The sequence below is a fragment of the Sapajus apella genome, unplaced genomic scaffold, assembly GCF_009761245.1.
Source record: "Sapajus apella isolate SASKATOON/1434 unplaced genomic scaffold, GSC_monkey_1.0 scaffold68, whole genome shotgun sequence".
Taxonomy (NCBI): Eukaryota; Metazoa; Chordata; class Mammalia; order Primates; family Cebidae; genus Sapajus; species Sapajus apella.
In genome coordinates this window covers 10486141-10513954 of record NW_022437008.1, presented here as the reverse complement: position 1 = coordinate 10513954, position 27814 = coordinate 10486141, and the positions used below count along the sequence as shown (strand labels likewise).

The following is a 27814-nucleotide window of genomic DNA, read 5'->3' as shown; positions in this document are numbered from 1 at the left end:
AGGGGGAAAGCAGAGGGAGTGTGGGGACCAGTGTGGAGGGCAGAACACAGGGCCCCTCTAAAGAGAACCCACACTCTCAAATCTTCTGATTTAAGAGAAGCTGAAGATCCTGATTTTTATGTGAACTCCCCCCACATCTAATGTTCACTGCAATGCATTTTTGAAAGGTTTAAGCACTTTGAAAGCCAACAGACATCATTTGGGTCTAGTGGGGTTCAGGATTACTTACCAGATGGTGGCTTCTGTTGAATCTCATAAATGCTGTCCTTGCTGATGAGGACAATGGTAGCAGGTGGGTGCCGTGAGGTGGTGGTGGGGAGGGGGCTCCCCAAGGCCACTGCTGGTGGCCCTCTCACTTGCCTGTCTCTTCCCTCTTCCTCCTTCCCTCCTTTGCTCCCTGTCCTTTCCCTTCTCAGCTGGGAGAGGCCGGTCACCAGCACTGGGCCCACCTCACAGCCTAGCCCATACCCCCCAGGAGAGCAGGCACCTCTTCTAGCTGCGTCCCCATGGCCCTGCAGCCCATCAGCCCTCCTCCTGTTGTGCTCCCCTCCCACCCTGTCCTGGCCCCGCAGGCACTGCCCTGGCCTGAGCCAGCCCCTCTGGGGTGCCCAGGTGGGGTTCTATTTGGCAAGACAACCTGCATCTATGTGACAGGCACAGAGTGCATTTCTCCATGCACTGCCCATTCTCAGCACTCGGGTTGCAGGGGTGAACCAGAAGAAAGTCCTGCCTGAATGAGAAGAAATTATCATCTGGCCCGTGGGACTCACAGCCTGGGTGGGAGGCAAGCCACCAGCATGACTTGTTTATGAGCATTCCACAGAAGCCACAGCCTGGGAGGCAGCCCTGAACCTCCTCAGGAGAGGATTCTGGGTTGGGAGAGATGCTTTGCAAAGCCACAAACACGGGTGACTGTGGAGGGAGATGGGGTGGAGGCAGGGAACCGCTGTGAGTGGCCAGGGCAGCCTCCCTGAGGAGGTGACAGTTTGAGGCCTGATGGAGGGAGAAGCAAAGGCCTGGGGCTTTGAGGAACAGGAAGAAGCCCGTTTGAGAGAAGCTGTGGGGAAGAGGCCAGGAAGAGCCAGGGAGGCCTGGGGCGCTGAAGCCTGGGAATTTCCTTTTGAGCCGCACAGGAGGCTCCAGCGCTATTGGGCCAGGGGTGACAGAACCTGCTGCTAGTGCTGGAGCTGTGTGATGGGCACCGGGGTCCCCTGGACTATTCTCTTTCCTTCAGTTTGAAATTTTCCACTATAAAAAAATTTAAAATAGGCCAAGTGTGGTGACTCACTCACTGCTGAAATCCCAGCACTTAAGTAGGCCAAGCCAGAGGATCAATTGAGGTCAGGGGTTCGAGACCAGCCTGGTAAACATAGTGAGACCCTCGTCTCTACAAAAATACAAAAAGTAGCCGGTCCTGGCGGGCTAATTCTCCTGGGGTCAGGATGATTTCTGTGCAGGCTGCAGTGAGCCGTGATCGCGCCACTGCACTCCAGCCTGGGCGAGAGGGAGATCTGGTCTCAAAAAAAAAAGTTTATAAAATTCTGCCGCATTTTCATATTACGACAGCTGGGGGTGACTGTGTCGTGAGGCCCTCCGGAGGCACCAGAAGGCACGAGCCTCCCACCGCCCCCTTCCCCGCCGAGCCCCGCAGGTCTCGCAGTCGCCGGCGCCCCCACCCCATCCCCGCCCAGGGCCAGGCTCGCAGTCCCAGCGGGTGACAGACGCCGCACTCCGCGTGCGGCTGCAGCGGGCGGAAAGGGAAGCGGGGCGGGGCGGGGGGGTGCTCAAACACCGGCGCCAGCCCCGCCCAGTCCCGGACCCGCTGCGCGCCCCAGCTCCGGCGCCCTCCGGGAGGCACGCCCAGGCCCCGCCCCTCCGGCGCCCCGGGCTCCGATTGGCATAGCCGCCGTGGGGGCGTGTCCGGCGGGGAGTGGGCGGGGACCTGAGTGGCGCCGGGTGGCCTAGGGCGGGCGGGAGGCGGCGGCGGTGCGGATTCGCGGGGTGGCTTCGGGGCTCCGGGCGCGGGCCCGGCGCTGCAGGTGAGTTCTCCACCGTCCTCCGGCCGGGCTGCGGGGCGCGGGGCGGGCCCAGGAGGCGAGTCCCCCCATCCCCACCCCCGGGGCAGGCGAGCTCCCTCCGGCCGCACCATCTGGGTGGCTCCCGGGCGGGCGGGGCGCGGCGCCGCGGACTCCGGCCGGAGAAGAGGCCGGGGAACGGCGATCCTGAGCGGCTTGCGGGGTGGGCGCGGCAGGGAGCCTGGGGAGAGCGAGGGAGAGCAGGCAGGGGCCAGAGGGGCCGAGGCTGAGTTCCCGTGGAAGCGCGCAGGTGTAAGCTGGTGGGAGTGAGGGGTTCGCGGGCGGCCCGGGGCTGCAGGGGTCTCAGCAAGCCCGGTTGCCGGTGGTGTTTCCAGGAGTTTTGGTCTCGTGCGGCCGCCAGGCCTCTCTTCTCAGTCCCAGTCTGCAGTCTGGAGGCCTGGATGGGACCACTGTCCCCCTGGGCAGGGAGGTGTTGTGAGTGGATCAACACTTTCGGGGCGCTGGGGAGGGGGCGTTGGGGTCCCAGTTCCTCTGGAGCAGTTGAGTTTGGTGGGAGCTGTCAAGGGAAATAGATTCGAGCATGGTTGCGGTCTCAGAGAGGAAACTATTGAGCAGACCTGCAGAGAGAGGCGGCCTGTAATCTCCTCCTTTCTGGCTTCCCCAACACCAGACAGGTTGTGTAGGATAGAGGTGTGGTCAGCCCCTTTGCAAGTGGGAAAGCAGAGGTTCCGAGTCACCCTGCAGCCCAAGGGGAGCACCCCTTTGGAAATTGAACACAGCTGGTATCTCCCGGCCAGAGACGGTCAGAGGCCAAGGAGGTGGGTGGGGAGGTAGTCCCCTAATGCGCTGGGATCGTCCTCTGCACAGCGTCATTCCCAGTGGAGTCTGTGTGAGCCTAGGTGAGTCTGACTTCGGCCTTCGTCCCTGCACACGTCAGCCCTCAGGGCTGCCAAGACACAGGCCAGGCGCCCCGGGAAGCTAGGGGACCTACCCAATCCAGCCCACCTGAGGAAGGAAGTGTGGCTTGGAGGGTAGGACAGCCCAGCGAAGCTGAGGGACCTGCCAGGGACGGGCTGGGCATCAGGCATTTGGAGCACAGGCAACACCCGCTGGACTGTGATTTCTGGAGTTCTGATTTTGTCTCTGGTTGAGTGCAGCCTTCCGCAGCTCATAGCTATTTTGGAACCAGGCTTCCTGATCACTCAGCAGGGACCTTGGGGAGGGACTTTGATGTGATGGAAGTACCTTCCCCAAGCGGGCTTTTGTGAGGATTTAGTGAAATAATGCAGTAATATGCTTAACTTTGAGCCTGATGGCGCTAAGCACTCCGTTGGAGGCACTTCCAGTTTTGTTTGGCTTTGCTTTTCCTATTACTGGTCTCTTCCCGGAGGAGGGCCTTCCAGGAATCACAGGGCTAGACAGAGCCAAGGGGCGGCCCCTCTGGAGGGAGAGGAGGCTTGAGGTCTGCAGGATGGTCCCTGCCGGCCCTGCGACTTCATCTGTCCCCATAGCCCCATCGCTCCTTCCTCTGTGGCCTGACTTCACCCACTCCACCTTGAGTTGCGCCCCAGGACTGGAACTGTGCCCCTAGGTCTTTGCACGGCTGGCTTCTTCAGGCTGGAGTGAGGTCACTTCCTCCCAAGGCCTTCCCTGACCTCCACTGTCACCCCAGCCCCGGCCCTGCTGGGCGCACCAGTCTTTTTCTTCCCTACGTTTAGCACTGGCTCTCAGAAAAGACCTTGTTAATGTTCTTCCAGTCTCACTGGGAGGAAGTGTGCATTCCTGAAGGGCCTGGTCCCCAGCTCCCTGCTGTAACCTCCCAAAGTGTCTGGCACACAGTAGGTCTCATAAATACTTGGAAAATGAAATCAGGCAGGCTTGGAAGCAGGGTGGGCCCTCGTGGGGCCCAGATCCCTGCAGGGAAGGAGGACCCCGATCTGGAAGTCAAGGGAAAGTCCAAAGGACTGAGCTGCTTCCAGAACTCTAATTCCCTTAGCAACCCTGGCCCTGCACGTCCCTGAGCACTGTCCCCATGTGTAACCCAAGGTGAAAGAGTTACAGCCCTCCACCCCTGCCCCGCCACCCCCTGCCCAGCTCCTACTTTCCCGGGCTACCATATTGGGGCCCCACACATCTCTCACCGAGTAGGGGTAGGACAGGCGACTCCCATCAGGCAGAGCCCTGCGTGGCTTGTTCAGCGTGCCCTGCAATGTGTGCGTTACACATTTTACAACGTGACGTGGTGTAGATCAGGGGTTGGCAAACCTTCTCTGTCAAAAGCTGGTAGCAAATAGTTTCGGTTTTGCCAGCCATAGTGCCTCTGTCCCACATGGCTGTCTTTCGGTAAAATTGGACCTAGAAAAGCTGGCAGTGGCTCAGATTTGGTGTAGCGCTCCAGCCCCTGCTGTTGATCACGTATCACACCTGGGCTGCCACCTACAGAACCTGGCTTCACGGCTTCCGCAGGCACGCGGTGGCTCTCAGGATGTGGCTCCCAAGCCACCGTGCTCCTGTGAGCACCTCCAGCCCCTCTGCAGGCAGTGGGATCACTGAGCCTGAGAGCCCCTATGCCTCTGAAACCTCAAAAAAGGACACGGGTCTGTTCGTTGCCTGGTCCCCCAGTTTTACTGACCCTGTGCCGCAGCCTCCCATCTACCAGCAGCCCTAGGGCCACACTGGGGCCAGCACAGGCACTGTCTGAGGCCCAGAGGCTGCCAGGAAGCTCTGTCGCCAACATCTTCCCAAGGCAGGCCGACCCCAAATGAGCAGGGACGGGGCTCAGCTTTCTCCTCCCCTGTGCTAAGGGAGGGAGGTTCATTTCCCTGGTGAGAATGATAAAAGAGGATTCCCAGCTGGGTTCAGTGGCTCATACTGTGATCCCAGCACTTTGGGAGGATGAGGAGGGAGGAGCGCCTGAGGCCAGGAGTTCAAGACCTGTCTAAGCAGCATAGTGAACCCTCACCTCTTCAACAAATTTAAAAATTAGCCAGGCATACTAGTGCATGCCTCTGGTCCCAGCTACTCGGGAGGTAGAGGCGGGAGGCTTTCTTGAGCCCTGGAGTTCGAGGCTGCAGTGAGCCCTGATTGCACCACTGCACTTCAGCCTGGGCAACAAAGCAAGACAAAAACGAGGTCTCAAAAAAAAAGAAAAAAAGCATTTCCCATTTAACTCTGGGTTGCTGTATTTGTCAAGAAAAACTTACGGGCCAGGTCAAACTAGGGTGTGGAGTTATGGTCACGAAGAGAGGGCGAGCATGCCGGGGCAGCCCCCAGGAGGATGTTGTCTGCCCTGCCCCTCGCCCAGCCTGGGACCCTCAGCAGATTCACAAAGTGGGGCACATGTGAGCCCCTGGCTGCCCCAGTGTGGGGCCAGTTCTCAGCCCAGCCCCTTTCATCACCACCAGATGCCCCTCCTCGCCCTTCCTGGTTCACATTTTGCCACCAGCAGCTGGACACTGGCCATAAGGGCCTAGAGGAGATCTGGGAGTCACCGGTGTGGGGGGGGCAGAGCAGCATCGAGGTCCCATGTTGAGTGTTCTGAGCTCCCTGCACAGGCTGCAGAGTTAGTGTCAGGCTTCTCCTCTCTGCTGGCTGGGTCCAGAGTGGACTGGGCACTCCTGCCTGCAGCTCTCTTCTGCCTGGGTCCAGAGTGGACTGGGCACCCTGCCTGCAGCTGTCTTCTGCCTGGTGCTGCTCCTTCCCTTCCTTTGTGTTGTCCGTTTGCTGGCCCCAGTCTCCTGAGCTCAGCGAGCTTCCAGGGTTGACGGGGGGCTACCTGCTCTCTGGGCACAAAGCCCACCTGCCTCGGCTACTGAATGTGTGAGGCTTTGGTCTACAGTCTCAGGATTGGGTTTTCGTCCTGTTTTGCCAGTGGCCTGACTTCTCAGCACATGTGGCCTTGCCTCTTCGGGGCTCCTGACATCCCCGGCAGGTGCCCAGACCCGGATGCCATGCGGTCACCCTGCCAGGCTCAGCCAGGTGTCCCATCCTGAGACCTGCTCAGCGGCCCCCAGACCATGGAGCCCAGGACTCCATCTAGACACTGGCCTGTAATTCTTTTCTTTTTGAGGACCTTAAAATTAGAAGAAGAAATGCATGTTCCCATTTCTTGAAATTGACAGGTATTTGGATTTCAGTCATGTTTACTGCTGCCTTTTTCTAATTAAAAAAATGAAACATTGTAGACGAAGGTGAAATCCAATCTGAGACCCCCATTCCTGGTTGCATCTAGGTCGTCTCCCCAGGCCACTTTCTCCCGTGTCTTTTTTTTTTTTTTACCATCCTAACCACTTTCAAGTGTACAATTCAGTAGTGTTAAATATATTCCCATTGTTGTGAAACAGATCTCTAAAACTTTTTTTTCCCCCCGAGACAGAGTCTCACTGCAACACCCAGGCTGGAGTGCAGCGGCGTGATCTCAGCTCACAGCAACCTCCGCTTCCCAAATTTAAGCAATTCTCCTGCCTCAGCATCCTGACTAGCTGGAACTACAGGTATGCGCCACCATCCCCAGCTAATTTTTGTATTTTGAGTAGAGACAGGGTTTCACCATATTGGGCAGGCTGGTCTTGAACTTCTGACCTCAAGTCATCCACCCGCCTCAGCCTCCCAAAGGGCTGGGATTAAAGGCGTAAGCCACCATGCCTGGCCTCTAAAACTGTTTAATCATTTAAAACTGAAACTCCATACCCAGACGATCTCCCCATTTCCCTTCCAGCAGCCCCTGTCAACCACCATTCTACTTGCCCACTTTGGGTATCTCATAGAAGTCATTACAGTACTTGTCCTTTTGTGATGGGCTGGCTTCACTTAGCATGATGTCCTCAGGGCTCATTTGTGTTGTAGCATGTGTCGGAATTTCCTTCCTTTTCGAGGCTGAAGAGTATTCCATGGTACGTATGTTACACATTTTGTTCATCCGTTCTCCTACTGATAGATGTTTGAGTGACTTCCACCTGCGGGCTATTGTGAGTGATGCTGTATGAACATGGGAAAGCAGATATTTATTTACTTTAGTCCTTGCTTTCAATTTGGATATATATCCAGAAGTAGCATTGCTGGATCAGATGGTAGTTCTGTTTTTAACTTTTGAAGGCACTTCCGTACTGTTTTCCATAGAGGCTGCACCAGGGTGTATTCTCATCAGCAGTGCACAGGTTCCAGGTTTTCTGCATATCCTCACCAACACTTGTTATTTATTTTCTGTTCTGATTCCCCCCCGCTTTTCTGAGGTAGAGTGTCACTCTGTCACCCAGGCTGGCTGAAATGCAATTGCGCAATCTCATCTCACCGCAACCTCCATCTCCCGGGTTCAAGCGATTCATCTGCCTCAGCCTCCCAAGTAGCTGGGATTATAGACACTCACCACCACACCCGGCTAATTTTTGTATTTTTAGTAGAGATGAGGTTTCACCATGTTGGCCAGGCTGGTCTCGAACTCCTGATCTCAGGTGATCTGCCCTCCTCAGCCTCCCAAAGTGCTGGGATAATAGGCATGAGACACTGCCTGGCCTTCCTCTTATTTTTATTCATAGATATAGTTCTTGAACACTTCCAGAATGTTATATAATTCCTGTATAAGTGGTATCACTTTACATACAAGATTCTACAGGTCGCGATTTTCCACTCAGTGTTTGTGGTTTGCTGTCAGATCACATTAATCACTATCTCTCATTGCGTGAGTAGCCCTGGGTTTTTATCCTTTTCCTTGCTGGTAGGCGTTTTGGTTATCTCTGCTGCGCATTTACTGCTCTTTATGGAATGCAGTTCTGGTTTTGTCAAACTGTTCATCAGCCAGGTACTCAGTGATCAGTTATGGCGGGACAGGCCAGGGCTGTCACTGATAATCCCCTAGGTTTGCAGTATACAGCCAAGATCAGCAACCTAAAAATAGCAGTTCTTACATAAGGTGGTGTGGGCAGCACTTCTCAGGACACTTGTGATTTGCGCGGACAAGTGGCATGGGACTTGAGGGGCACAGCCTCCCCTCTTGCGCAATGATCCAGGCCCCGTACTGGGGCCCCACTCTGGCTTCCTACAGGTGCCCAGGCTCAGAACGGCAGCTCGGTGACCCAGAAACACTGTGGGTGTGATCAGCTCAGGCCCAGGCGTGCTGTGTGTGCCTGAACGCCTGTGTGCAAGTGGTGGTGGGGGCCAGCGCTCACCTCTTCCTCTGCAGAGGTAAGAGTTGAGTCATGCACAGCGGGCCTTGGGAGCTGCTTGGAACCATGCTGAGCTGCCTATGAAGCACCTAGTGTGTGCTTGGCATGGCTCCATGAATTGTAGGCACAGTGAACAAGAAGAGGCTCCTTTCTTCATGGAAATAAGAATTGAGTGCTGGAAACAGAGAATGCAAGCAATGACTAGGCGAGAAAACAGCAGGTCCTGTTAAATCCATGAAGAAAAAATAAAATAGGGTGGAATCCCAGAGAACGGGTCAGCAGACCCTTTCTACAAAGGGCCAGATGGTGAATATTTTAGGCTTTGTCACCATGTAGTCCCTGTCACCAACATGCAACTCTGCCGTTGCAGTGTGGAAGCCACCAGAGACAATAATTAATGAATGTGGCTGTGTCCCCATAAATCCTTTTTTTTTTTTTTTTGGTGAGATGGAGTCTTACTTTATTGCCCAGGCTGGAGTGCAGTGGCACGATCTCAGCTCGCTGCAACCTCTGCCGCCCAGGTTCAAGCACTTCTCCTGCCTCAGCCTCCCGATTAGCTGGGATCACAGGTGCCTGCCACCGTGCCCGGCTAATTTTTGTAGTTTTAGTAGAGACGGGGTTTCATCATCTTGGCCAGGCTGGTCTTGAACTTCTGACCTTGTGATCCACCTGCCTCCGCTTCCCAAAGTGCTGGGATTACAGGCATGAGCCACTGCGCCCAGCCCATAAATCTTTGCAAAAGCAGGCTGAGGGCCGGATTTGACTCTCAGACCATAGATTGTCAATGCCTGTCCTGGGTGTGGGGAGAGGTGCCTGAGCTGGGGTTGTCAAGGAGAACCCTTCTGGAAGGCAGATGGGAACTGAGAACCCATTGCAGGAAGGAGCCGACCCTGGGACAGCCTGTCTCAGGAGGGACACAGTGGCACCTTGTTGTTGATATGGTGGCGGAGCCGTGTGCTGAGAAGCGGGCAGGCTAGAGTGGAGAGGTAATGATGATGAGATTTGCTCATGGCTTGAATGTTGGAGGTACAGGGATGGGGAGATTCAAGGATGCTTCCTAGATCTGGGGTTTGAACTCCTGGGTGAATGGTGCTGTCACTGAAGGAGAGGAAGAGGCGCAGGTCTGCGGGGACTGGGCTTGGTGTTGGATGTATTGTGTTTGAAGAGCTTATTAGACAAGCAGGTAAACATCTATGCTGAGAGCCCTCCTGGAGCTTGGAGAGACCAGGACTGGAGGCTTGGACCGGGAAGGCTGTGGCATTGAGGGCAGGGGAGGCTGAGGCACTGTCTTCAAGATTGTGAGTCTGGTGGGCTGGTGTGTGTGTGGATCGAGCAGGGGGCACTTGACATGAGCTCTGAGTTAGTGCTTAGTGCTTAGGGCACCAACAGAGGGGTCTGTGTGCCTCACACTCCACGCAGGAGGGCAGCATAATGCGGGCTCTGGGGCCCCTCCCTCCCAGCATTGCCCCAGTTCTCCTGCTGTAAAGTGGGGATTCTGCATCCTGGGGTCGGGCGGGGACTAAGTGAAGCAGTCACGCTTGGCCGACAGGAAGCACTTGGCGCCCGTGCCTGTGATGTTGGTGGTGACCGCTGTACTCACTGTGTGGGTACGTGGGCTGCAGGGCCTGTGATGGCTTGGTTTGGTGGATGGCAGAGTCAGGGATGGGTTGGGGGTGGAGACCCAAGTCTCCTGGCATGGACGGTTCTGATGTCCCATCCAGGCCTGTTCCACCCTGTTTTTCAAGGCTCCTCAGTGGAGCTGAACCCTGCTGCCCATAGGGGTCACCTGCTCAGTAGCAGTTTGTTTTTCTGAAGTGATGGAGTCCACTCAGTCACCTAGCTGGTGTGTCGTGGCGTGATCATAGCTCACTGATCTAGCTCACTGTGCTAGAACCACAGGTGTGAGCTGCTGCTCCCAGCCTAAGTAGCACACTTTATCCCTCCGTTCCCGTCCCTGTCTGGCCTCCACGTGTCCTGTACTGAGGAATCCCCTTTCCCTTCCTGAAGTTCCCGGTACTCAAGTCTAAGTGTCCGCTTCTGGGGTGATGCCTGTCAGTGCTAGGCAGGCCAGTAGGGCACCGTGGGTAGTCAGTGGGCCGTCTGGTGCGGCTGGTTAGTGAGTTGGGGGTGGGCAGCCTGGTTCTGACACCCCCACACCTGCCTGGACGTGCTCCTTGTCTGTCTCCTCCTGCAGCGGGCTGGAGACGATGGTGGACCACTTGGCCAACACGGAGATCAACAGCCAGCGCATCGCAGCTGTGGAGAGCTGCTTCGGGGCCTCGGGGCAGCCGCTGGCGCTGCTGGGCCGGGTGCTGCTGGGTGAGGGTGTGCTGACCAAGGAGTGCCGCAAGAAGGCCAAGCCGCGCATCTTCTTCCTCTTCAATGACATCCTGGTGTACGGCAGCATCGTGCTCAACAAGCGCAAGTACCGCAGCCAGCACATCATCCCCCTGGAGGAGGTGACGCTGGAGCTGCTGCCCGAGACGCTGCAGGCCAAGAACCGCTGGATGATCAAGACGGCCAAGAAGTCCTTTGTGGTGTCGGCCGCCTCCGCCACGGAGCGCCAGGAGTGGATCAGCCACATCGAGGAGTGCGTGCGGCGGCAGCTGCGGGCCACGGGCCGCTCGCCCAGCACAGAGCACGCGGCGCCCTGGATCCCCGACAAGGCCACGGACATCTGCATGCGCTGCACGCAGACGCGCTTCTCAGCCCTCACGCGGCGCCACCACTGCCGCAAGTGTGGCTTCGTGGTGTGTGCTGAGTGCTCGCGCCAGCGCTTCCTGCTCCCGCGCCTGTCCCCCAAGCCCGTGCGCGTCTGCAGCCTCTGCTACCGCGAGCTGGCCGCCCAGCAGCGGCAGGAGGAGGCGGAGGAGCAGGGCGCGGGGTCCCCGGGGCAGCCGGCCCACCTGACCCGGGCCATCTGCGGAGCGTCCAGCGGAGACGACGATGACTCCGACGAGGACAAGGAGGGCAGCGGGGACGGCGACTGGTCCAGCCGCGTGGAGTTCTACAGCTCAGGTGTGGCCTGGTCTGCCTTCCACAGCTGACGCCCCCGCCTGCAGAGAGTCTGTCCCTGGGCCAGCTCCACTGCCCAGGACTCTGAGCGGGCACAGCGGTGGGGAGTGACTTTCTGAACTCTCAGTGCCTTTTTGCTGGACACCGTGTCTTTCCGGCTCCACTGCAGGTAATGCCTTTCCCTTCAGAAAGTCCCAGAGTACCCAGACCTCTTGGGAGCAAACGCCACTTCCCAGCTCTGCAGGCTGCAGCGGCAGCTCCAGACAGCCTCCTGAGCTGCACAATCCCAGGTCCCTAGGCATCTAGGGACCAGAGTGGGGTTCAGAGCGCAGAGGGAAGACAGGACAGGAGTGTAGCCTTGAGCCACAGAAAGCCACCTCCACCACGACAAGCACACCCCACTGAAGAGCCTGAGTCCTGGAAGGCTTCCGGGAAGCCCAGGCCTGCCAATGAGACATGTGGGCTCCCCAAAACCCAGCCAGAGACTGCCGTGCTGTGGGTGTCACCAGGCCCAGGGACTGCAGCCTGAGCTCCCGGAGGCCCAGGGCAGGCGGGCGAGGACTTCAGCCTGCGTCACCTCTGTCCAGGTGTCCAGGTGTCTCGTGCCTTATTGTCCCATCCTCAGCTCTCCCCGTGGCCAGTGAATCCCGTGTTTTCTGTTAGGACTCAGTTGCAAGAACAGACCCCTGCCCACACTTAATAATAAAAAAGAAAGTTTATGGACTCAGGTGGTTACAAAGCCCAGGCGTGTCCTTGCGTCAGACATGGCTCTGTCCGTGGTTGTGAACATTCTAGGTGGCAAAAATCTACCACTGTCCCCCACACTGGGTGTTCCTGGGTATGCCGGCTGCCCGGCGGAGACAGACGCTCATGCCGAGCCTTGGCTGGGCCCCTCAGGTCACAGGTCTGCCCGGGTGCTGTGACCATGGCCTGGCGCCTGCTGCCCTAGTCACTTTGGTGTGGGGGATCTCAGTGGATGGAACTGAGGACACAAACAGCCATTTGTGTGGCTCTGCTGGGCCTCCCAGGCTGACAGCTCCCCCTTGCCGTCTTGCCTGGCCCTGGGGCTGGTGCTGTGGAGAGGGAAACCGGGTCCCAGGTGCACCAGCCGTGCTCAGAGTGAGTGTGCATGGGGCCTGGGGCTCGAGGCCGGCCTCTCGACACCTGGTCCCGTGCTGGCCATGGAGCTGGGGGTCCTTTAACAGTGTCCCGTGGGCGCTTCTGCACTAGTCTTTCCCAGCCCCTAGTTGGCCTTGGCCTAACTGGGGCAGATGCTGGGGTTGCTGTCAGCTAGAAGTTTTGACCGTGGGGTTGGGAGCCCCCTGCTCACGCAGCACAGCGTCTGAAACCTCACCAGCCTATCCTCTCCCCGGCCAGCACTGTCCTCCTGGGGCCAGTTCTCGGAGGGCCACGGGCAGACAGAACCCTGGAGGGTGCAGATTCTGATTTGGCAGGTCGAGGCCCAGCTCCCAGGGCCTGCCCACCACCACCACCCACAGACCACCCTTGAGGTGACAAGGCCTGCTGGTGGCCTGTGGGCTCCCTGTGAGGGAGGTGGGGGGGTTAGTATTCTTTTTTTTTTTTTTACACAGAGTCTCGCTCTGTCACCCAGGCTGGAATGCTGGAATGCGATCTCGGCTCATGACAATCTCCTCCTCCCGAGTTCAAGCGATCCTCCTGCCTCAGCCTCCCAAGTCACTGGGATTACAGGCATGTGCCACCAGGCCTGGCTAATTTTTGTAATTTTAGTAGAGACGAGGTTTCACCATGCTGGCCAGGCTGGTCTTGAACTCCTGACCTCAGGTGATTCGCCCACCTTGGACTCTCAAAGTGCTGGGATTACACGTGTGAGCCACTGTGCCCAGCCAAGGGGTTGGTATTGAAGTGCCTGCGATCTGCCGTGCTCGGCAGAGTGACCGGTGTGTGAGGCCCAGCGGCCTTCCAGGAAGGACCTATTTGTTTACAGGCCCTTTCTCTCCTTGGCCTCCCTGAACCACACAAACTGGTTTAGGCTGGTTCTGCCTGGGCAGAGGGCACAGGGTGAGGCAGTTCATGGGGCTGGGGGTGACTTCCTGGACAGATCTAGCGCGGTCTCTGAAACCCAGGCTGGGCAACCCCATCCCTGCACCCCGGGAGTGAAGCCAGGGCAGGGTGTGCTGGCTGCCATTGCTCGCCGCTTCTCACAGCCCACTCCTCTGCCAGAAACCCTCGGATCCTAAAAGGCAGTGTTCACTGGGATGGGAGAAGGGACCACGTGCAGCTGAGCCCGGCCACACCAGCCTGCCAAGGGGGTCTGCTCACAGGACCCCAGGTTTATTGAGTGCAGTGGCATCCTCTCCAGGGCATAGCAGGCAGTGGTGGCATCCTCTCCAGGGCATAGCGGGCAGTGGTGGCATCCTCCCCAGGGCATAGCGGGCAGTGGTGGCATCCTCCCCAGGGCATAGCAGGCAGTGGTGGCATCCTCCCCAGGGCATAGCAGGCAGTGGTGGCATCCTCTCCAGGGCATAGCAGGCAGTGGTGGCATCCTCTCCAGGGCATAGCGGCAGCCCCTGGGGTCTGGGGCTGAGTAGGTGCTTCTCAGCCCTCAGCCCCACAAGGCTGGGACAGAGCTCCAAGGTGTTATGGCCCGTGAGGACCCATGGCTGGGGATGGCCCGGGACCTTTGCAGAGCCCCCATCCCGCAGCCTTGCTCCTGCCCCAGCTGGGCCGTGCCAGCTGCTGGGGACACCGCTGGGAGGGAATTGAACAAGGTCCTGGTGCTGGGGCCCGTACCGCGTGGTGGGGGAGACACTGGCACAGAAGCCGGAGGGCAGCTTGCTGTGATGTGGGCGGGCTGAGAATGAGCGTGCGACGCCTGCTGCGTGGGGAGAGGACATTTCAGCAGAAGGAACAACAGCCAGCACAAAGGCAGGAAAGGAACCCGTGTGACCGTGCAGTGTGGCTGCAGCTGGGCTCCCAGAGGCGCGGGCAGCCACTTCGGATGTGCGGGAGCCGTGGGAGCCTTCGGCGTGCAGTGTGGCTGCTCTCGGCTTTTGAGAGCTTGCCCTGACTGCTGTGTGCGGGTGGCTGGCATGGGGAGAGGAGGTCAGGCAGGCATGGGGGCCGGCAGCTGTCTGCTCCCCTGGGATCTCCAAGGGAGGACCTGGGCTTCACTAAGGCCACATCTGCGCCGATCCTGCATCTGGCTGTGGACTGGAAGCCTTAGCTGCCCTCCTTCCCGTCCTCCCCCATTTTGCAGAGATTTTTATTTGTTTGTTTTTTTGAGACAGAGTCTTGCTTTATCGCCCAGTCTGGAGTACAGTGGCACAATCACAGCTCACTGCAGCCTCGACCTCCCAGGCTCAAGCCATCCTCCCACCTCAGCCTCCCAAGGAGCAGGGACCACAGGCACAGACCACGGCACCTAGCTAATTTCTCATTTATTCATTTGTAGAGACAGGATCTCCCTATGTTGCCCAAGCTGGTCTCAAACTTCTGGGCTCAAGCGATCCTTTCTCTTCAGCCTCCCAAAGTTCTGGGATCGCAGGCGGGAGCCACTGCACCTGGCCGACGCTGGGGTGTTCAATAGACACAAGTCTCAGCTTCCGAGCTGATGGCCGAGGGGGTGCCAGGAAGCCAAGTGCCCCCCAGGGTGCTTGGGGCCAGGGTGAGTTTGAAGGGGTCCGCCCCGGCCACTGAGGCACAGAGGGGAGTGTGCTGGGAGACAGCAGAGCCACCCAAAACAGAAGATGCTTGCCTGGCCCGTGGGCCTGGGAAGGGAAGGCGCTGCCCTGTCTCTGGCTCCTGACAGGTTTATTTTCCACCAGAGATGGCCTCCTGGACCAGGATCAGGCCGAGGGGTGAAGCGACCGCCTCCCCTGCCTGGCCACAGGGCCGCCGCCAGTCCCCTTCTTGGGCGGGAAAGCTCGTTGGAGGCTCTGGGAGTTTCCCTGAGCCCCGGCCATGCAGCTGCGCTAGCTTTGCTCATGACCTCCGTCCCCACTCCTGGGAAGGTCAGGAGGTCTCAGGCCAGGCTTCTGTCCCTCTGTTGTTTACAGATACTCCCGTTCCCCAGAACTGAGCTTGAGGTCTGGCAGGATCACCAGGCTGCTGGGCCGGGGTCCAGCCTCATACTCCTGCCGGGGGCTTTGCTTGCAAGGCCTGGCAAGGACACAGGAACCAACTGTCCTGCCAGCCGAGTGCTGCTGTCCACCTCTCACATCTTCCTCCCAGCTGTGCCTGGACTCCACGTCCCTGCCAGAAGCCGGTCCTGCGAACAGGCAACATAGGATTCCCTGGGAGGTGCCTGCCTCTTGCTAGGACACAAAGAGGGGCAAGGGGAGGGTCCAAGGACAGGCCCATGCGTTTGAGGGACATCAGAACCCCACCACCCCACCCACAGGGACAGGACCGGAACCGCTCTTGCAGGAACCAGCTTGGAGCAGAGCAGCTCGTGGTGGCAAGTGCAGTCACAGCCGTGACCTCAGGGCACTTGGGGACTGATGACAGCCAGCTCTTTTATTTCTTTTGTATTTTTTTGAGGCAGAGTCTTGCTCTTGTCACCCAGGCTGAATTGCGGTGGTGTGATCTTGGCTCACTGCAACCTCCGCCTCCCAGGTTCTAAGCGATTCTCCTGCCTCAGCCTCCCAAGTAGCTGGGATTACAGGCATGCGCCACTACACCTGGCTAATATTTTGTACTTTTAGTACAGACGGGGTTTCGTCATGTTGGCCAGACTGGTCTTGAACTCCTGACCTCAGATAATTCACCCACCTTGGCCTTGCAAAGTGCTGGGATTATAGGTATGAGCCACCGTCAGCCCTCCCTTTAGAGCTCTGCAGGGTGCGGTGTTCCCACGGGCCCCAGACACTGCAGACACTAAGGAGGCTTTTCACAAAGGTCAAGTGGGCCCTACCTGTGAGCTTTGGTGGCTGGGATTTTTAGATGCCAAGTTTTCTTAAAGACAGGCCCACCATCATATGTGCTGGTAACATTGGGGTGTTGCCTGTCAGAGGCCAGAGAGTCAGGTGGGAGGTTCACAGGACCCCAAGAATCTTCTACCTCCTTGATGATGGTGGGATGCGGGGGTGCTGATGGTGGCTGTGACTGCCACTTACTGAGGCCCATCTGTGCACTAGTTTCAAAGAGGCAGAGACCAGGTCACATGAGGCCATCCTAAGGCTAAAGGAGACGTGTCATGAGCCCAGAGAGAAAGGGATTGACAAAGCCAGAGAAGGGAACTCCCAGAACAGCTGGAGGGCTTCCTGGAGGAAGTGGTGTTTGGTTGATCCTCAGAGGATGGTAGGACTTTATCAGAGACTTGTAGTCTCCACGAGGACTGGGACTCTGGGCCTTTTTGGTAACTGTCTTTCCAGGTCCTTAGCATTAAACGTTTGTTGAATGAATAAGTGAGTCAGGAGGACATGGGGCTGGGGGCATCGGGGTAGAGAGGATGATAAAGAAAGCAACGGAGTTTCACCCTGGAGCCTCCGGGCCGGGCTCTGGATAGGAACTGGTGTTTCTGGCATATTTCTACAGGAGCAGGGACAGCAGGAGGGCTCCGTCCGGCCCAGGCTTCAGGGATCAGTCCCCCTCCCATACGCTAAATGTGAGTGGCCCTCTCAGGTGGGGATAAGAACGCCCACCCCACCCCCTACCCAAGCGGTGCTTTCTGGAGCTGGGTCTGACTCGATCGCAGGCCAGGCTCCAGACTTCCGTGAGGCTCTCGTCCAGGCTGGCATCACAGGGGTTACGCCAGCCTGGCCACTTCCCTGCCCAGCCTGTTCTTTGATCAAGGCGAGAAAGAGGCCTAGGGGCAGGCAGAGCGTCCCCTGGGCTCAGCCCCTGGGATGGGGCCTGGAGGTGCCTCGAAGACTGACCCAGTTCCCAGCCAGGATCCGCCGCCTCCTGGGCCACACGCACAAACCGAGGCCGCCACTTCCACCGGGGCTGTCTCCGAGGAGGCCTGCAGGAAGTGAGCCTCCTGGGCCTGAGGACAGGGGAGAGGCTGCCTCCCAACACCTCATGCCCGCAGGCCCAGGGCTGCCCCCTCAGCGCTTGCTGGCTGGGAGAAGGGGGGATCCCCTGCCTGTATCTGCATCCAAGAGCTTCACCTGGGAGGTGCCCACGCCCTCCATGCCCATGCTCTGCCCCTGCCCTCAGCAGACTTGATGGAACCGGTGCCCAGGAGCAGAACCTCAGGCAAAGCAGGGGCTCGGGGCGGACAGGGGAGAGGGGTCTGCCTTGCTGGCCCAGCAGATCCGGGCTCCAGCCTGCCCTGGGCTGCTTACTGACCCCATGCCCACCATTTTCCCAGCTCTGCCAGTGAACTTTGGCCCAGCCCTCTCTGAGAACCTAGCACAGATGCCACCTCCACTCTGAAGCCTTCCTGGCTTGCCCCAGGTGGTGTGGCTCACTCATCTGTGCCCCCAGAGGCCCAGCGGCCCCTGCTGCAGCTCTCCCACCTCCACTGTCCACGAGGGCGGCCTGTGCACCCCAAACCTGGCCTTGGCATTGGAGCTCCTTGAAAACAGGTGTCTCTGGACCTTCCCTCGTTCCTTCCACCTCCTCCCTCACACCTTCCAGGGCCCCAGGCGCAGAATGGAGGCGTCTGCGGTACCTTCGGGCACCTGAAAGAGCGGTGGCCCAGCAGGAGTAGCTCAGGCGAGGCCGCAGAGGCGGGTGTGGGCCAGCGCAGAAAGCAGGAGCAGGGAACCACCAGAGGGAGACTCCAGCCTCCTCCCCATTATCCCTTCCTATCAGGACTGGAAACGGGGCCCAGGGGAGGGCACGCCCTGCACTTGTGTGTCAGGGTTGGGGCGGAGCAGAGCTGCGGCCAGCTGTGTGGCCTCTGACCTCCCGAGCCCTGAGCCCCGTCTCCTGCTGGCTTCCACCACCACCACCAAGTCCAGCTCCGACTGGAATGTTCCAGCGCTCAGCGCAGAGCAGCAGGCAGGGAAGGCACGGGGTAGGCGCAGGCAGAGCCAGGCATTTCTGGGCAACAACAAGCGGAAATTTCAATCCTTGGAGCATCAGCTCGGGGGTCCTGCCAGACATTCTGACCTGGAAACACAGGCTTTCTGGAGAAGAGGGCCTGCCCACTGTGGCTCCCGGGCTCGGAGGGACAGAGCCTGGAGCCCATCCTCTGGGCTGCCCAGAAGCTTCCCAAGGCTTCCCCGTCTCCTGGGGCAGCACAGGCGTGGTGGCCGTCATGCCTCCAGAATTCTGGAGCAGCACAATGGGACACTGGGACACTTCCAGCAGTTTGTAAATTACCAACACCCTTAAAATACCAAAATGCCTTTGGATCTCAGCAGCTGCCAGGCCTCCTGGGGGCCCCCAGCAGGAGGCAGAGGCCGTTGAACCCTGCCTACCCTGGCCATGACCACTTACTGGCGCAACACAACCCCTGAGGATTTCTTTTCCCCACGCCGGAGCTGGAGTCGGTCCAGAGAGAGCAAGAGTCAAAGCAGACCCGCTCAGCAAGGTGGGGCAGGCGAGGGGGTGTGCCTGGGCTTTTGACAAGACCCTTTTGTGGGGGCCAGGGGGTGCTGGTCATACACCCCAGGGCAGGCCACAGGCCCGCCGAGCCCCCCGTATTTTGCGTTCATGCTGTTTCTGCACCTTGAAACCTGGCGCACTCACAGTTCCATGCCCACGTGCAGCTGGAAGTGAGCTCCCGGGATGGCAGCTGCCAGTGGCACAGCGCTTCTCCACCCAGAACCTCCCTGTCCTCACCTTCTGCTGCACAGCCTGATACAGCTGACCCCAACCACATCCTGGCTCTAGAGATGGGCCTAGACAGCACGCCCATCCCCCGACCATGGTCTTAGAGGGTCAAAAGCTTCTGCTCCCACTGTGCAGAGGGAGGGGCAGTCCTGGGCCACACCAGCAGGGGAGTCACCGTGCATGCGGGGCTCTCAGGACAGTCCAGGGAAAGGGAGGGAGGTGAGGTCTTGGGATCTAGATTCGCCCCCAGAATAAGCCTGTCCATAGGCAGGTGTAGTGGAGGAGCACTGTGGAGTTTCAATCCGTTACAGAGAAAGCCATCCAGCAATGAGCAACTCTGAGATGTGAAGGCGAGCATTCAGCAGCACAATGGACTCAGTGACTGGCGCCTTTATGCAAACCCATAACAATGGACTCTCACTCAGCAGGTCTGCCCCTCACGGCTGATGATCTGATGATCGCATGAGTCAAAGACGGAGGAGGCAGCAGAACTCAGAGGCAAAACTCTACTTAAGGGACACTGACTCGGAAGGACCCAGCGGCTTCCAGGGCTTACTCTGTTAAAATGCCCATGTCCCCACTACTAGGTCCAAGGTATTTTGCAATATTGGTCTCTTCTGCAAAGGTCAAGGAGCAAGCCGTTAGGGAAATCAGCAAGTCTTCGAAGAAGTACTGGGAAGAAATTAGCATGGGGCCGGACACATAGTTCAGAGGAGGGGGACAGCAAGCCATGTGGCGATGGATCCTCCCTGCCTTGGGAGTTTTGTTTTTTCTTTTTGTTTTGTTTTGCTTTGAGACAGGATCTCGTTCTGTCACCCAGGCTGGAGTGCAGTGGTGTGATCACAGCTCACTGTAGCCTCGACCTCCTGGGCTCAAGCGATCCTCCCAAGTAGCTGGGACTACAGGTGTGCACCACCATGCCTGGCTAACTTTTTAATTTTTTGTAAATCTGGGGTCCTGCCGTTGCCCAGGCTGGCCTCAAGCCATCCTCCCACCTCAGCCTCCCAAAGTGTTGGCATTATGGCCTTTTCTTTCTTTTTTTAAATTGAGGTAAAACCTATATCCAGTAAACTGCACAGATCTTAAGTGTACACCTCAGTGAGATTTTGCACAAACACATAAGTGTGTAAGGCACCATCCAGATCTCCAGCAGCCCCAGAAGTCTCCCTCTAGCCCCTCCTCACGGTACCTGCCTCCAAGGGTTACCTGGTCCTCTGGTTTCTATCACGACTTTTTCCTGGTGTTTTTTGTTTCATTTACACACAAGGTCTTGTCACCCAGGCTGGAGTGCAGTGGCACAGTCTTCAGGCTGGAGTGCGCAGTGGCGCGATCTTGGCTCACTGCAGCCTCCCGGGCTCAAGGGATCCTCCCCACTCCCCCTGGGCAGCTGGGACTAAAGGCATGTGCCACCATGCCTGGCTAACTTTATTTCTAAAGACGAGATTTCAGTTTGTTGCCCAGGTTGGTCTCAAACTTCTGGCCTCAAGTGATCCTCCTGCCTTGGCTTCCCAAAGTGCTGGGATCATAGGCATGCAACACCACACGTAGCCCTATTTTTAAAAATGTCATATAAATAGAATCATGCTGTGTGCATTGCACTGACTTCTTCTTCTTTTTGTTATTATTGTTGTTATTAAGACAGAGTTTTGCTTTTGTTGCCCAGGCTGGAGTGCAGTAGCGCAATCTTGGCTCACTGCAACCTCTACCTCCCTGGTTCAAGCAATTCTCTGCCTTAGCTTCCCAAGTAGCTGGGATTACAGGTGCACGCCACCACACCTGGCTAATTTTTGTATTTTTAGCAGAGACGGGTTTTCATCATGTCTAGGCTAGTCTCCAACGCCTGACCTCATATGATCCACCTACCTCGGCCTCCCAAAGTGCTGGGATTACAGGTGTGAGCCACCACGCCCAGCTATGCTGACTTCTTTTGCTCAAACCTATGCCTGTGAGATTCCTCCAGATTGTTGTGGGCATCTGTCGGTTGTTCTTGCTCGTCGTGGTAAAGTATCCTGTTTTATGACCCTTCCGCAAGTTCTCACCCACGAGCTGGGTAAGACATCCAGGTCGTTTCTGGTTTGGGGTTGTTGTGAATACAGGCATTTCTGTACTGTCTTGGTGGACAGAAGCGCTCATTTGGTAGGGACATAACTGGGAGTGGAACTGGGCTGTTGGTATATGCATGTCCGATTGAGTAGAGGCTGCCAGTTTTCTGCGGCAGTCACGTGAATCTACACTCCATCAGCGTGGATGAGGCTTCCAGTTGCTCCACACCCTCACCGGCACTTGGCGTTATCAGTCCTTTCACTGTGATCATTCTGGTGGGTTACTTGGAATGCGGGTCTCAGACAGTGTTCTGGAATCAGAGCTCACCTCACTGGGTTCGTGGGATTGGTCGGGGGATGGGGGAGCAGCTGTTCCTCCAGCACTCAGGCAGAGCAGGTGCCTGAGAATGACATTGTGTGCGTGTTAGGCCCAGCTCCAAACCAAAGAGGCAGTCAGCTTGTTTATGCATGCACAGGTTGGCATTGGTGCAAAAATACAAAAGGGGAGGCCAGGCGTGGTGGCTCGTGCTTGTAATCCCAGCACTTTGGGAGGCCGAGGCGGGCAGATCACGAGGTCAGGAGCTCGAGACTAGCCTGAACAACATGGTGAAACCCCATATCTATTTAAAAAATAAAAATAAACCAAACCAAAACAAAAAAGCAAAAGGGGAGAAAACTGCCTGCCAGCTTTTAAATCTTTTATTTATTCATTCAACAAATATTTACTGAGTAATATTTGAGCACTGGGGCTACAGCTGTGAATAAGACAAAAATCTCTCCTCTCTGGGAGCCCACTCTAGTGAAGGGAGACAGACAGTAACTACAGCCGAAAGTGTGTTAGAGCGGCTGGGCGCGGTGGCTCATGCCTGTAATTCCAGCACTTTGTGGGGCCGAGGCGGGTGAATCATGAGGTTAGGAGTTTGAGACTAGCCTGACCAACACGGTGAACGCTGTCTCTACTAAGAGTACAAACATTAGCCTGGCGTGGTGGTGCATGCCTGTAGTCCCAGCTACTCAGGAGGCTGAGGCAGGAGAATCGCTTGAACCTGGGAGGCAGAGGTTGCACTGAGCTGAGATCGCACCACTGCATTCCAGCCTAGGCAACAGAGTGAGACTCCGTCTCAAAAAAAAAAAAAAAAAAAAAAAAAGAAAGTGTATTAGAGTCTCTTATACCTGTGGGATCTTTTCCAGCACTAGGAAGATTCCCAGCAAAGAGGGGCCACAGTGTTTGGAAATACACGTGCCTGACCTTTTTAGTTCGGCTCTGCTGATGGGCTTGTTTGTTTGCTGAAAAGATTATCTCAACATTCTTCCCCTTGCCATAGATTGTCTCATTTGGGGAAACATATATATATAATGGAACGTATTAGCAAGTAGTAAATACTATGGGTAATGACAGAGCAGGGGAGAGACGGTGAGGGCTGGGTGGCTACAGTTTCAGAGGGAACGGCCAGGCACAGCATCACTGGAAAGGTGAAACTGAGTCAAGACCTGAAGGAAGGGAGGCAGAGGGCTATGGAGCTACTTGGGAGAAGAACATTCCAGGCAGAGGGAGTAGCAGCTACAAATACCCTGGGGTGGGAAACTGCACCTGGAGGAGGCCTAGAGCAGCGAGTCAGGGGAGGGTGCCCAGGGGACTGCGGAGAGGTTAGGGGAGAGGGGATGGCGGCGGGCCTGGGATGTGCCACAGTCTGACTCCGCTTTTTCTTTTTTTTTTTTGAGACAGGGGCTTGCTCTGTCACCCAGGCTGGAGTGCCATGGTGCCATCACAGCTTACTGCAGCCTCAACCTCCTGGGCTCAAGCAATCCTCCTGCCTCAACCTCCAGAGCAGCTGGGACTACAGACACACCACCATGCCCAGCTAATTTATTTTTTATTTCTTTGTCGAGGTCTGGCTGTGTTGCCCAGGCAGGTCTAGAACTCCTGGGCTCAAGCGATCCTCCCACCTTGGACTCCCAAAGCGCTGGATTACAGCCGTGAGCCACCCCAGCAAGAACTTTGTTTTTTAATGACAAGGTGGAGATTCCTACTAGATATGGAAAGACTGAGTGGGCCAGAGAAAAGTCCAGGCTGCCACATTTGGGGGTCACCAGTGAGTAGACAAGCCAGGGGCTGGGTGAGTGTGGATAGGAAGAGAAGGCTCCAAGAAATGAGCCCTGGGACATCCCAGGAGGTGGGAGCAGCAGATGAGATGGAGAAGGAGCAGCCAGTCCCACAAGGGAAAGGCCAGGAGAGCCTGGGGCAGTGGTGCAGCCAGAGGGAGGAGACAAGGAAGGGGAGGACTGGAAACTGACCTGGGGCTTAGGAACATGGAGGTCAGTGGTGCCCTCAATGAAGGATCTCCGTGGTCAGAGCAGAGGCCTTCGGGAAAAGGACGACAGGGTGGAGCAGACAGATTGGCAGCGGGGAGCACAGAAACTCAGGAGGAATTCTGATGCAAAGGGAGAGAGAAGTGGATTTAAAGGGGTTTGGGGTTTTTAGAAAATAGCGTTATTGACATAGCGTTCACATCCTATAAAATCCGCCCCCTCTTTGGAGTATCTAACTCAGTGGTTTTTAGTCTAGTCACAAGATTGTGCAGCCATCACCACTATCTAATTTCAGAACATTTTCATCACCCCACAGAGAAACCCTACACCCATGATGAGTCATGCCCCATTCCTCCTACCTCCCAGCCCCTGGCAACTTTCCACCTCTGTGGATTTGCCTGTTCTGCACATTTCATATAAATGGAATTATATAATACAGAGTCTTTTGTGACTAGTTTCTTTCACTTGGTATTATATATATATATATATATATATATAAAATATACATTTTTATATATAAATTATATATATTATATATTATATACATAGTATATATTTTTACATATAAATTCTATATATTATATACATAATATATATTATATACACAATATATATTTTATATATGTTATGTATATAATATATATTTTTTATATATGTTATGTATATAATATATATATATTTTTATATATGTATATATATACACATATATATATAAAATACTGAGTGAAAAATACACACACACACACACACACACGTTTGAGATGGAATCTCACTCTGTCATCCAGGCTGGAGCCCAGGCTGGAGCACAGTGGTGCGATCTCTGCTCACGGCAATCTATGCTTACCGGATTCAATCGATTCTCCTGCCTCAGCCTCCCAAGTAGTTGGGATTCAGGCATGGGTCACCATGCCCAGCTAATTTTTGTATTTTTAGTTGAGATGGGGGTTTCACCATATTGTCCAGGCTGGTCTTGAACTCCTGACCTGAAGTGATCTGCCCGCCTCGGCCTCCCAAAGCGCTGGGATAACAGACATGAGCCACCTTGCCTGGCCTCAGCATAATGTTCATGATTCATCCATGTTTAGCATGGATCAGTATGTCATTCCTTATTATGGCTGAGTAATAGCCCATTATATGTTACACACATTTACTGTTCCTCAGATGATGGACATTTAGGTGGTAACGCTTTTTGGCTATTGTGAATAATGTTGCTGGTGAACACTGGCATGTGTGTGTTTTTTTGTGGACATATGTTTTCCACTCTCTTGGGTATATGCCTAGGGGTGGAATTGCTGGGTCATGTGGCCACTCTGTTTAACGTTTTGAGGAGCTGTCAAACTGGTCAAACCATTATCTGAAGCAGCTATATCATTTTACGTTCCCACCAGCCACGTACAAAGGTTCGGATTTCTTCCCAACCTCATCAATACTCGTTACTGCCTTGAACCGTCCTAGCAGGGAAGACATGGTATCTTGCTGTGGTTTTGATGGCTGATGGTGTTGAGCCTCTTCTCATGTGTTTAGTGTCCACTTTTAAATTAGGACATTTGCCTCTTTTTTTGTAGAGACAGGGTCTCATTATGTTGCCCAGTCTGGTCTCGAACTCCTGGGCTCAAGCAATCTTCCTGCCTCTGCCACCCAAAGTACTGGGATTACAGACATGAGCCACCAAGCTTGGCCACATGTCTTTTTACTGCTGAGTTGTGAGCATTCTTTTTTTTTTTTTTTTTTTTGAGATGGAGTCTCACTCTGTCACCCAGGCTGGAGTGCAATGGCGCGACCTCGGCTCACTGCAATCTCCGCCTCCCAGGTTCAAGCAATTCTCCTGCCTCAGCCTCCTGAGTAGCTGGGATTACAGGCATGCGCCACCATGCCCAGGTAATTTTTGTATTTTTAGTAGGGACGGGGCTTCACTCTGTTGACCAGGATGGTCTTGATCTCTTGACTTCGTGATCCACCCGCCTCGGCCTCCCAAAGTGCTGGGATTATAGGTGTGAGCCACTGCGCCCGGCCCCTACTGAATATTTCTTTCTAAGGAATTAGATATGCCAGCCTCTTTCTTCGGCCTCTCAGCTTCCTCAGATGTTGGGGTAGGTTTGCATACACCTGCCCATGGCAAAACACTCACATGTTTGGCTTGTACTCTATTCATGTTGGAGAGTGCTAACATAGAAGAACCCAAAACAGCCCCAAGCACAGCGGGCCCTCCTGCCTTGGTCAGTGAGCACGAACACAAGCTCTCCTGAGTCTCAGCATCTGGGATGGTGCTTTGGAACTGAATGTGATAGTGGGACCACTCCTCTAAGGAGAGCAGGCTCCAAGGCGGGCTGTGAGCACTCTTCCTGAGTGATGGCCGTCAACGGTCCCCAGAGGCAGCCCCAGGAGATGAGGACCTGGCCGGCTCTCCAAAAATCTGATCGGGCTGCCTCTTGTTTGGTTTAGGAATACGTAAATAATTCACATCTTAACCACTAGAACCCTCCAGGCAGGAGATGCCCCTGCCCTGAGATTCATGCCTGCTCATCTGTTCTGAGTCATACCTTCATCAGGTGAGAGGCCACTAGGAACACAGCACCATCTGCAATTCCTTTTTTTTTTTTTTTAGATGGAGTCTTGTTCTGTTGCCCAGGGTAGAGTGCAGTGGTGTGACCTCGGCTTACTGCAACCTCCACCTCCTGGGTTCAAGCAATTCTCCTGCTTCAGCCTCCCAAGTAGCTGGGATTACAGGTGCCCACCACCATACCCAGCTAATTTTTTTTTAAGTAGAAATGGAGTTTCACCATGCTGGCCAGGCTAGTCTCAAACTCCTGACCTTAGGTGATCCACCTGCCTTAGCCTCCCAAAATGCTGGGATTACAGGTGTGAGCCACCACACCCAGCCTGCAATCCCTCTTTCTGTCTTATTCCCTCCAAGCACTGAAGCATGAAATTGTGGTAAGGTAAATAAATGTGTGTGTGTGGGGCGGGGGTACATCCACGGAATGTCACATGCCCAGCCCTGTTCTCTGTCCATTATACTTGGCTATTAGGATTCCAGCACTTTGCTCACATACATAGTCTACCTATTTCCCTTGTGTTCAGAATTGGAATTCTTTCCTTTCTTTTTTCCTGCTATTATAAACAGCAGTGCTATGAATATCTTTAATTTTTTCCACTTGAATTATTTTATTGGAATGTTTTCTCTGAAGTGAAATCGATTGGCTGGAAGATATATATGATAGTTCCTGTGGTTTTTTTTCATCAAATCACTCTCCCAAGATACTGTATCGCTATGTACCGCCCCCTGTGTGTGCATGTGTATGTGTGCATGTGCGTGTGTGTGCATATGTGTACACTGCTTTCCCGCAGCCCTGCCAGCTGTAGGCTTGGTCATTTGAATTTATTTTTACTCATTTATTGGTGTACAATAGATATCTCCTAGATATTAAACTTGCATTTGCTTAATTGCCTAACAAGAATGAGTAAAGTCCTTCTCTTAAAACCCAGAAAAATAAAATTTACAGCCACCACGTCCACAGCTTAGAAAACTACCTCTCAGCTCCTTCCTTTGCCGGGTCTTGGGGGCACCCACAGCTGATGCCAAGGCTGTGATGCAGGTGGTCAGGCCCGAGCTCGGCCTGCTGACCTCTGGCTGTCATCGTGGTCCTAGAGGCCTCTTCCAGCTAATAAAGCCATTTCTCTCCTCCAGCCAACTGAAGGCACATCAGGAAATGCCCCCGTCTGCATGGCTTAGATGAGTCCTGCATTTCTTAATTGCCATATGTTGATGGTTTGGATTGAGAGATATTCTGTTTTATATGCAAAAAGGTTTCAGGAGACACAGCTGATGCTCTGTCCATGGCTTAGGAAAGCCTCAGGTGGCCTTTGCACCCTCCCGTTGGGAACACACAAAACAGCATCCTGAGAGCCGCCATCTGAGCCTGGCCTGGCGGGGACAAGGAGAGGGGGAGGAAGGTCGTGCCCGGCTGGCCCGCCAGAGGGCGCCTCCCACCGCGGATGCCAGGCCATGTCCCCAGCCCTGCGGCCTCCCGGCTCTGCACACAGCAGCCAGGCCTGCGTCCCTCCAACCAGACATCTCAGCACAGAGACACAAAGCAGTCATCCAGCTAAAACGCACCTTCTGCCTGGGAACGGCAACACCCGAGTAGGTTAATAGCCGGCCCTGAGCAGATGGTTTCTTCCTACAATGACTGGGTCCCTGCACCCAGGTATCCTCAGAGCTACCTCACCCACCAGCAGCCCGCAGCCCTCCCTGGGCCAGACTCCACTGGAAAGGCCAGCCCTGCCACCCAGAAATCCTGCCACCCTGCCACCCAAACACCAAACACCCGGACACCCAGACACCTGATACCCAGACGCCTGGACACATGACACCCAGACACTCAACACCCAGACACCTCACATCTGACACCTGACATCTGACACCCAGACAACCAGAGAGCCAGATACTCAGACACCCAGACACCTGAACACCCAGACACCTGACACCCAACACTCAGACACCTGACACCCAGACACCCAAACACCTGACAACAGACACCTG

General features: G+C 55.5%; 1 protein-coding gene across 4 annotated transcripts; it reads left to right on the top strand.

Moving 5' to 3' along the window:
• Positions 1 to 1970: 1970 nt before the first annotated feature.
• Positions 1971 to 11951, top strand: PLEKHF1 (pleckstrin homology and FYVE domain containing 1). Of its 4 annotated transcripts, none has more exons than XR_004260143.1 (2): positions 1971 to 2039; positions 2411 to 5047. XR_004260143.1 is itself a non-coding variant. In XM_032249190.1 (2 exons), exon 2 carries the CDS (start codon positions 10405 to 10407, stop codon positions 11242 to 11244), a length of 840 nt encoding a protein of 279 aa, XP_032105081.1. In that variant the 5' UTR covers positions 1977 to 2039; positions 10392 to 10404; the 3' UTR covers positions 11245 to 11951. The 4 variants fall into 4 exon arrangements, 2 of the variants coding, with proteins under 2 accessions (XP_032105081.1, XP_032105082.1); XR_004260144.1 differs by having other exon boundaries at positions 1977 to 2039; positions 2781 to 5047; XM_032249190.1 differs by lacking the exon at positions 2411 to 5047 and adding an exon at positions 10392 to 11951 and having other exon boundaries at positions 1977 to 2039.
• Positions 11952 to 27814: the final 15863 nt, after the last annotated feature.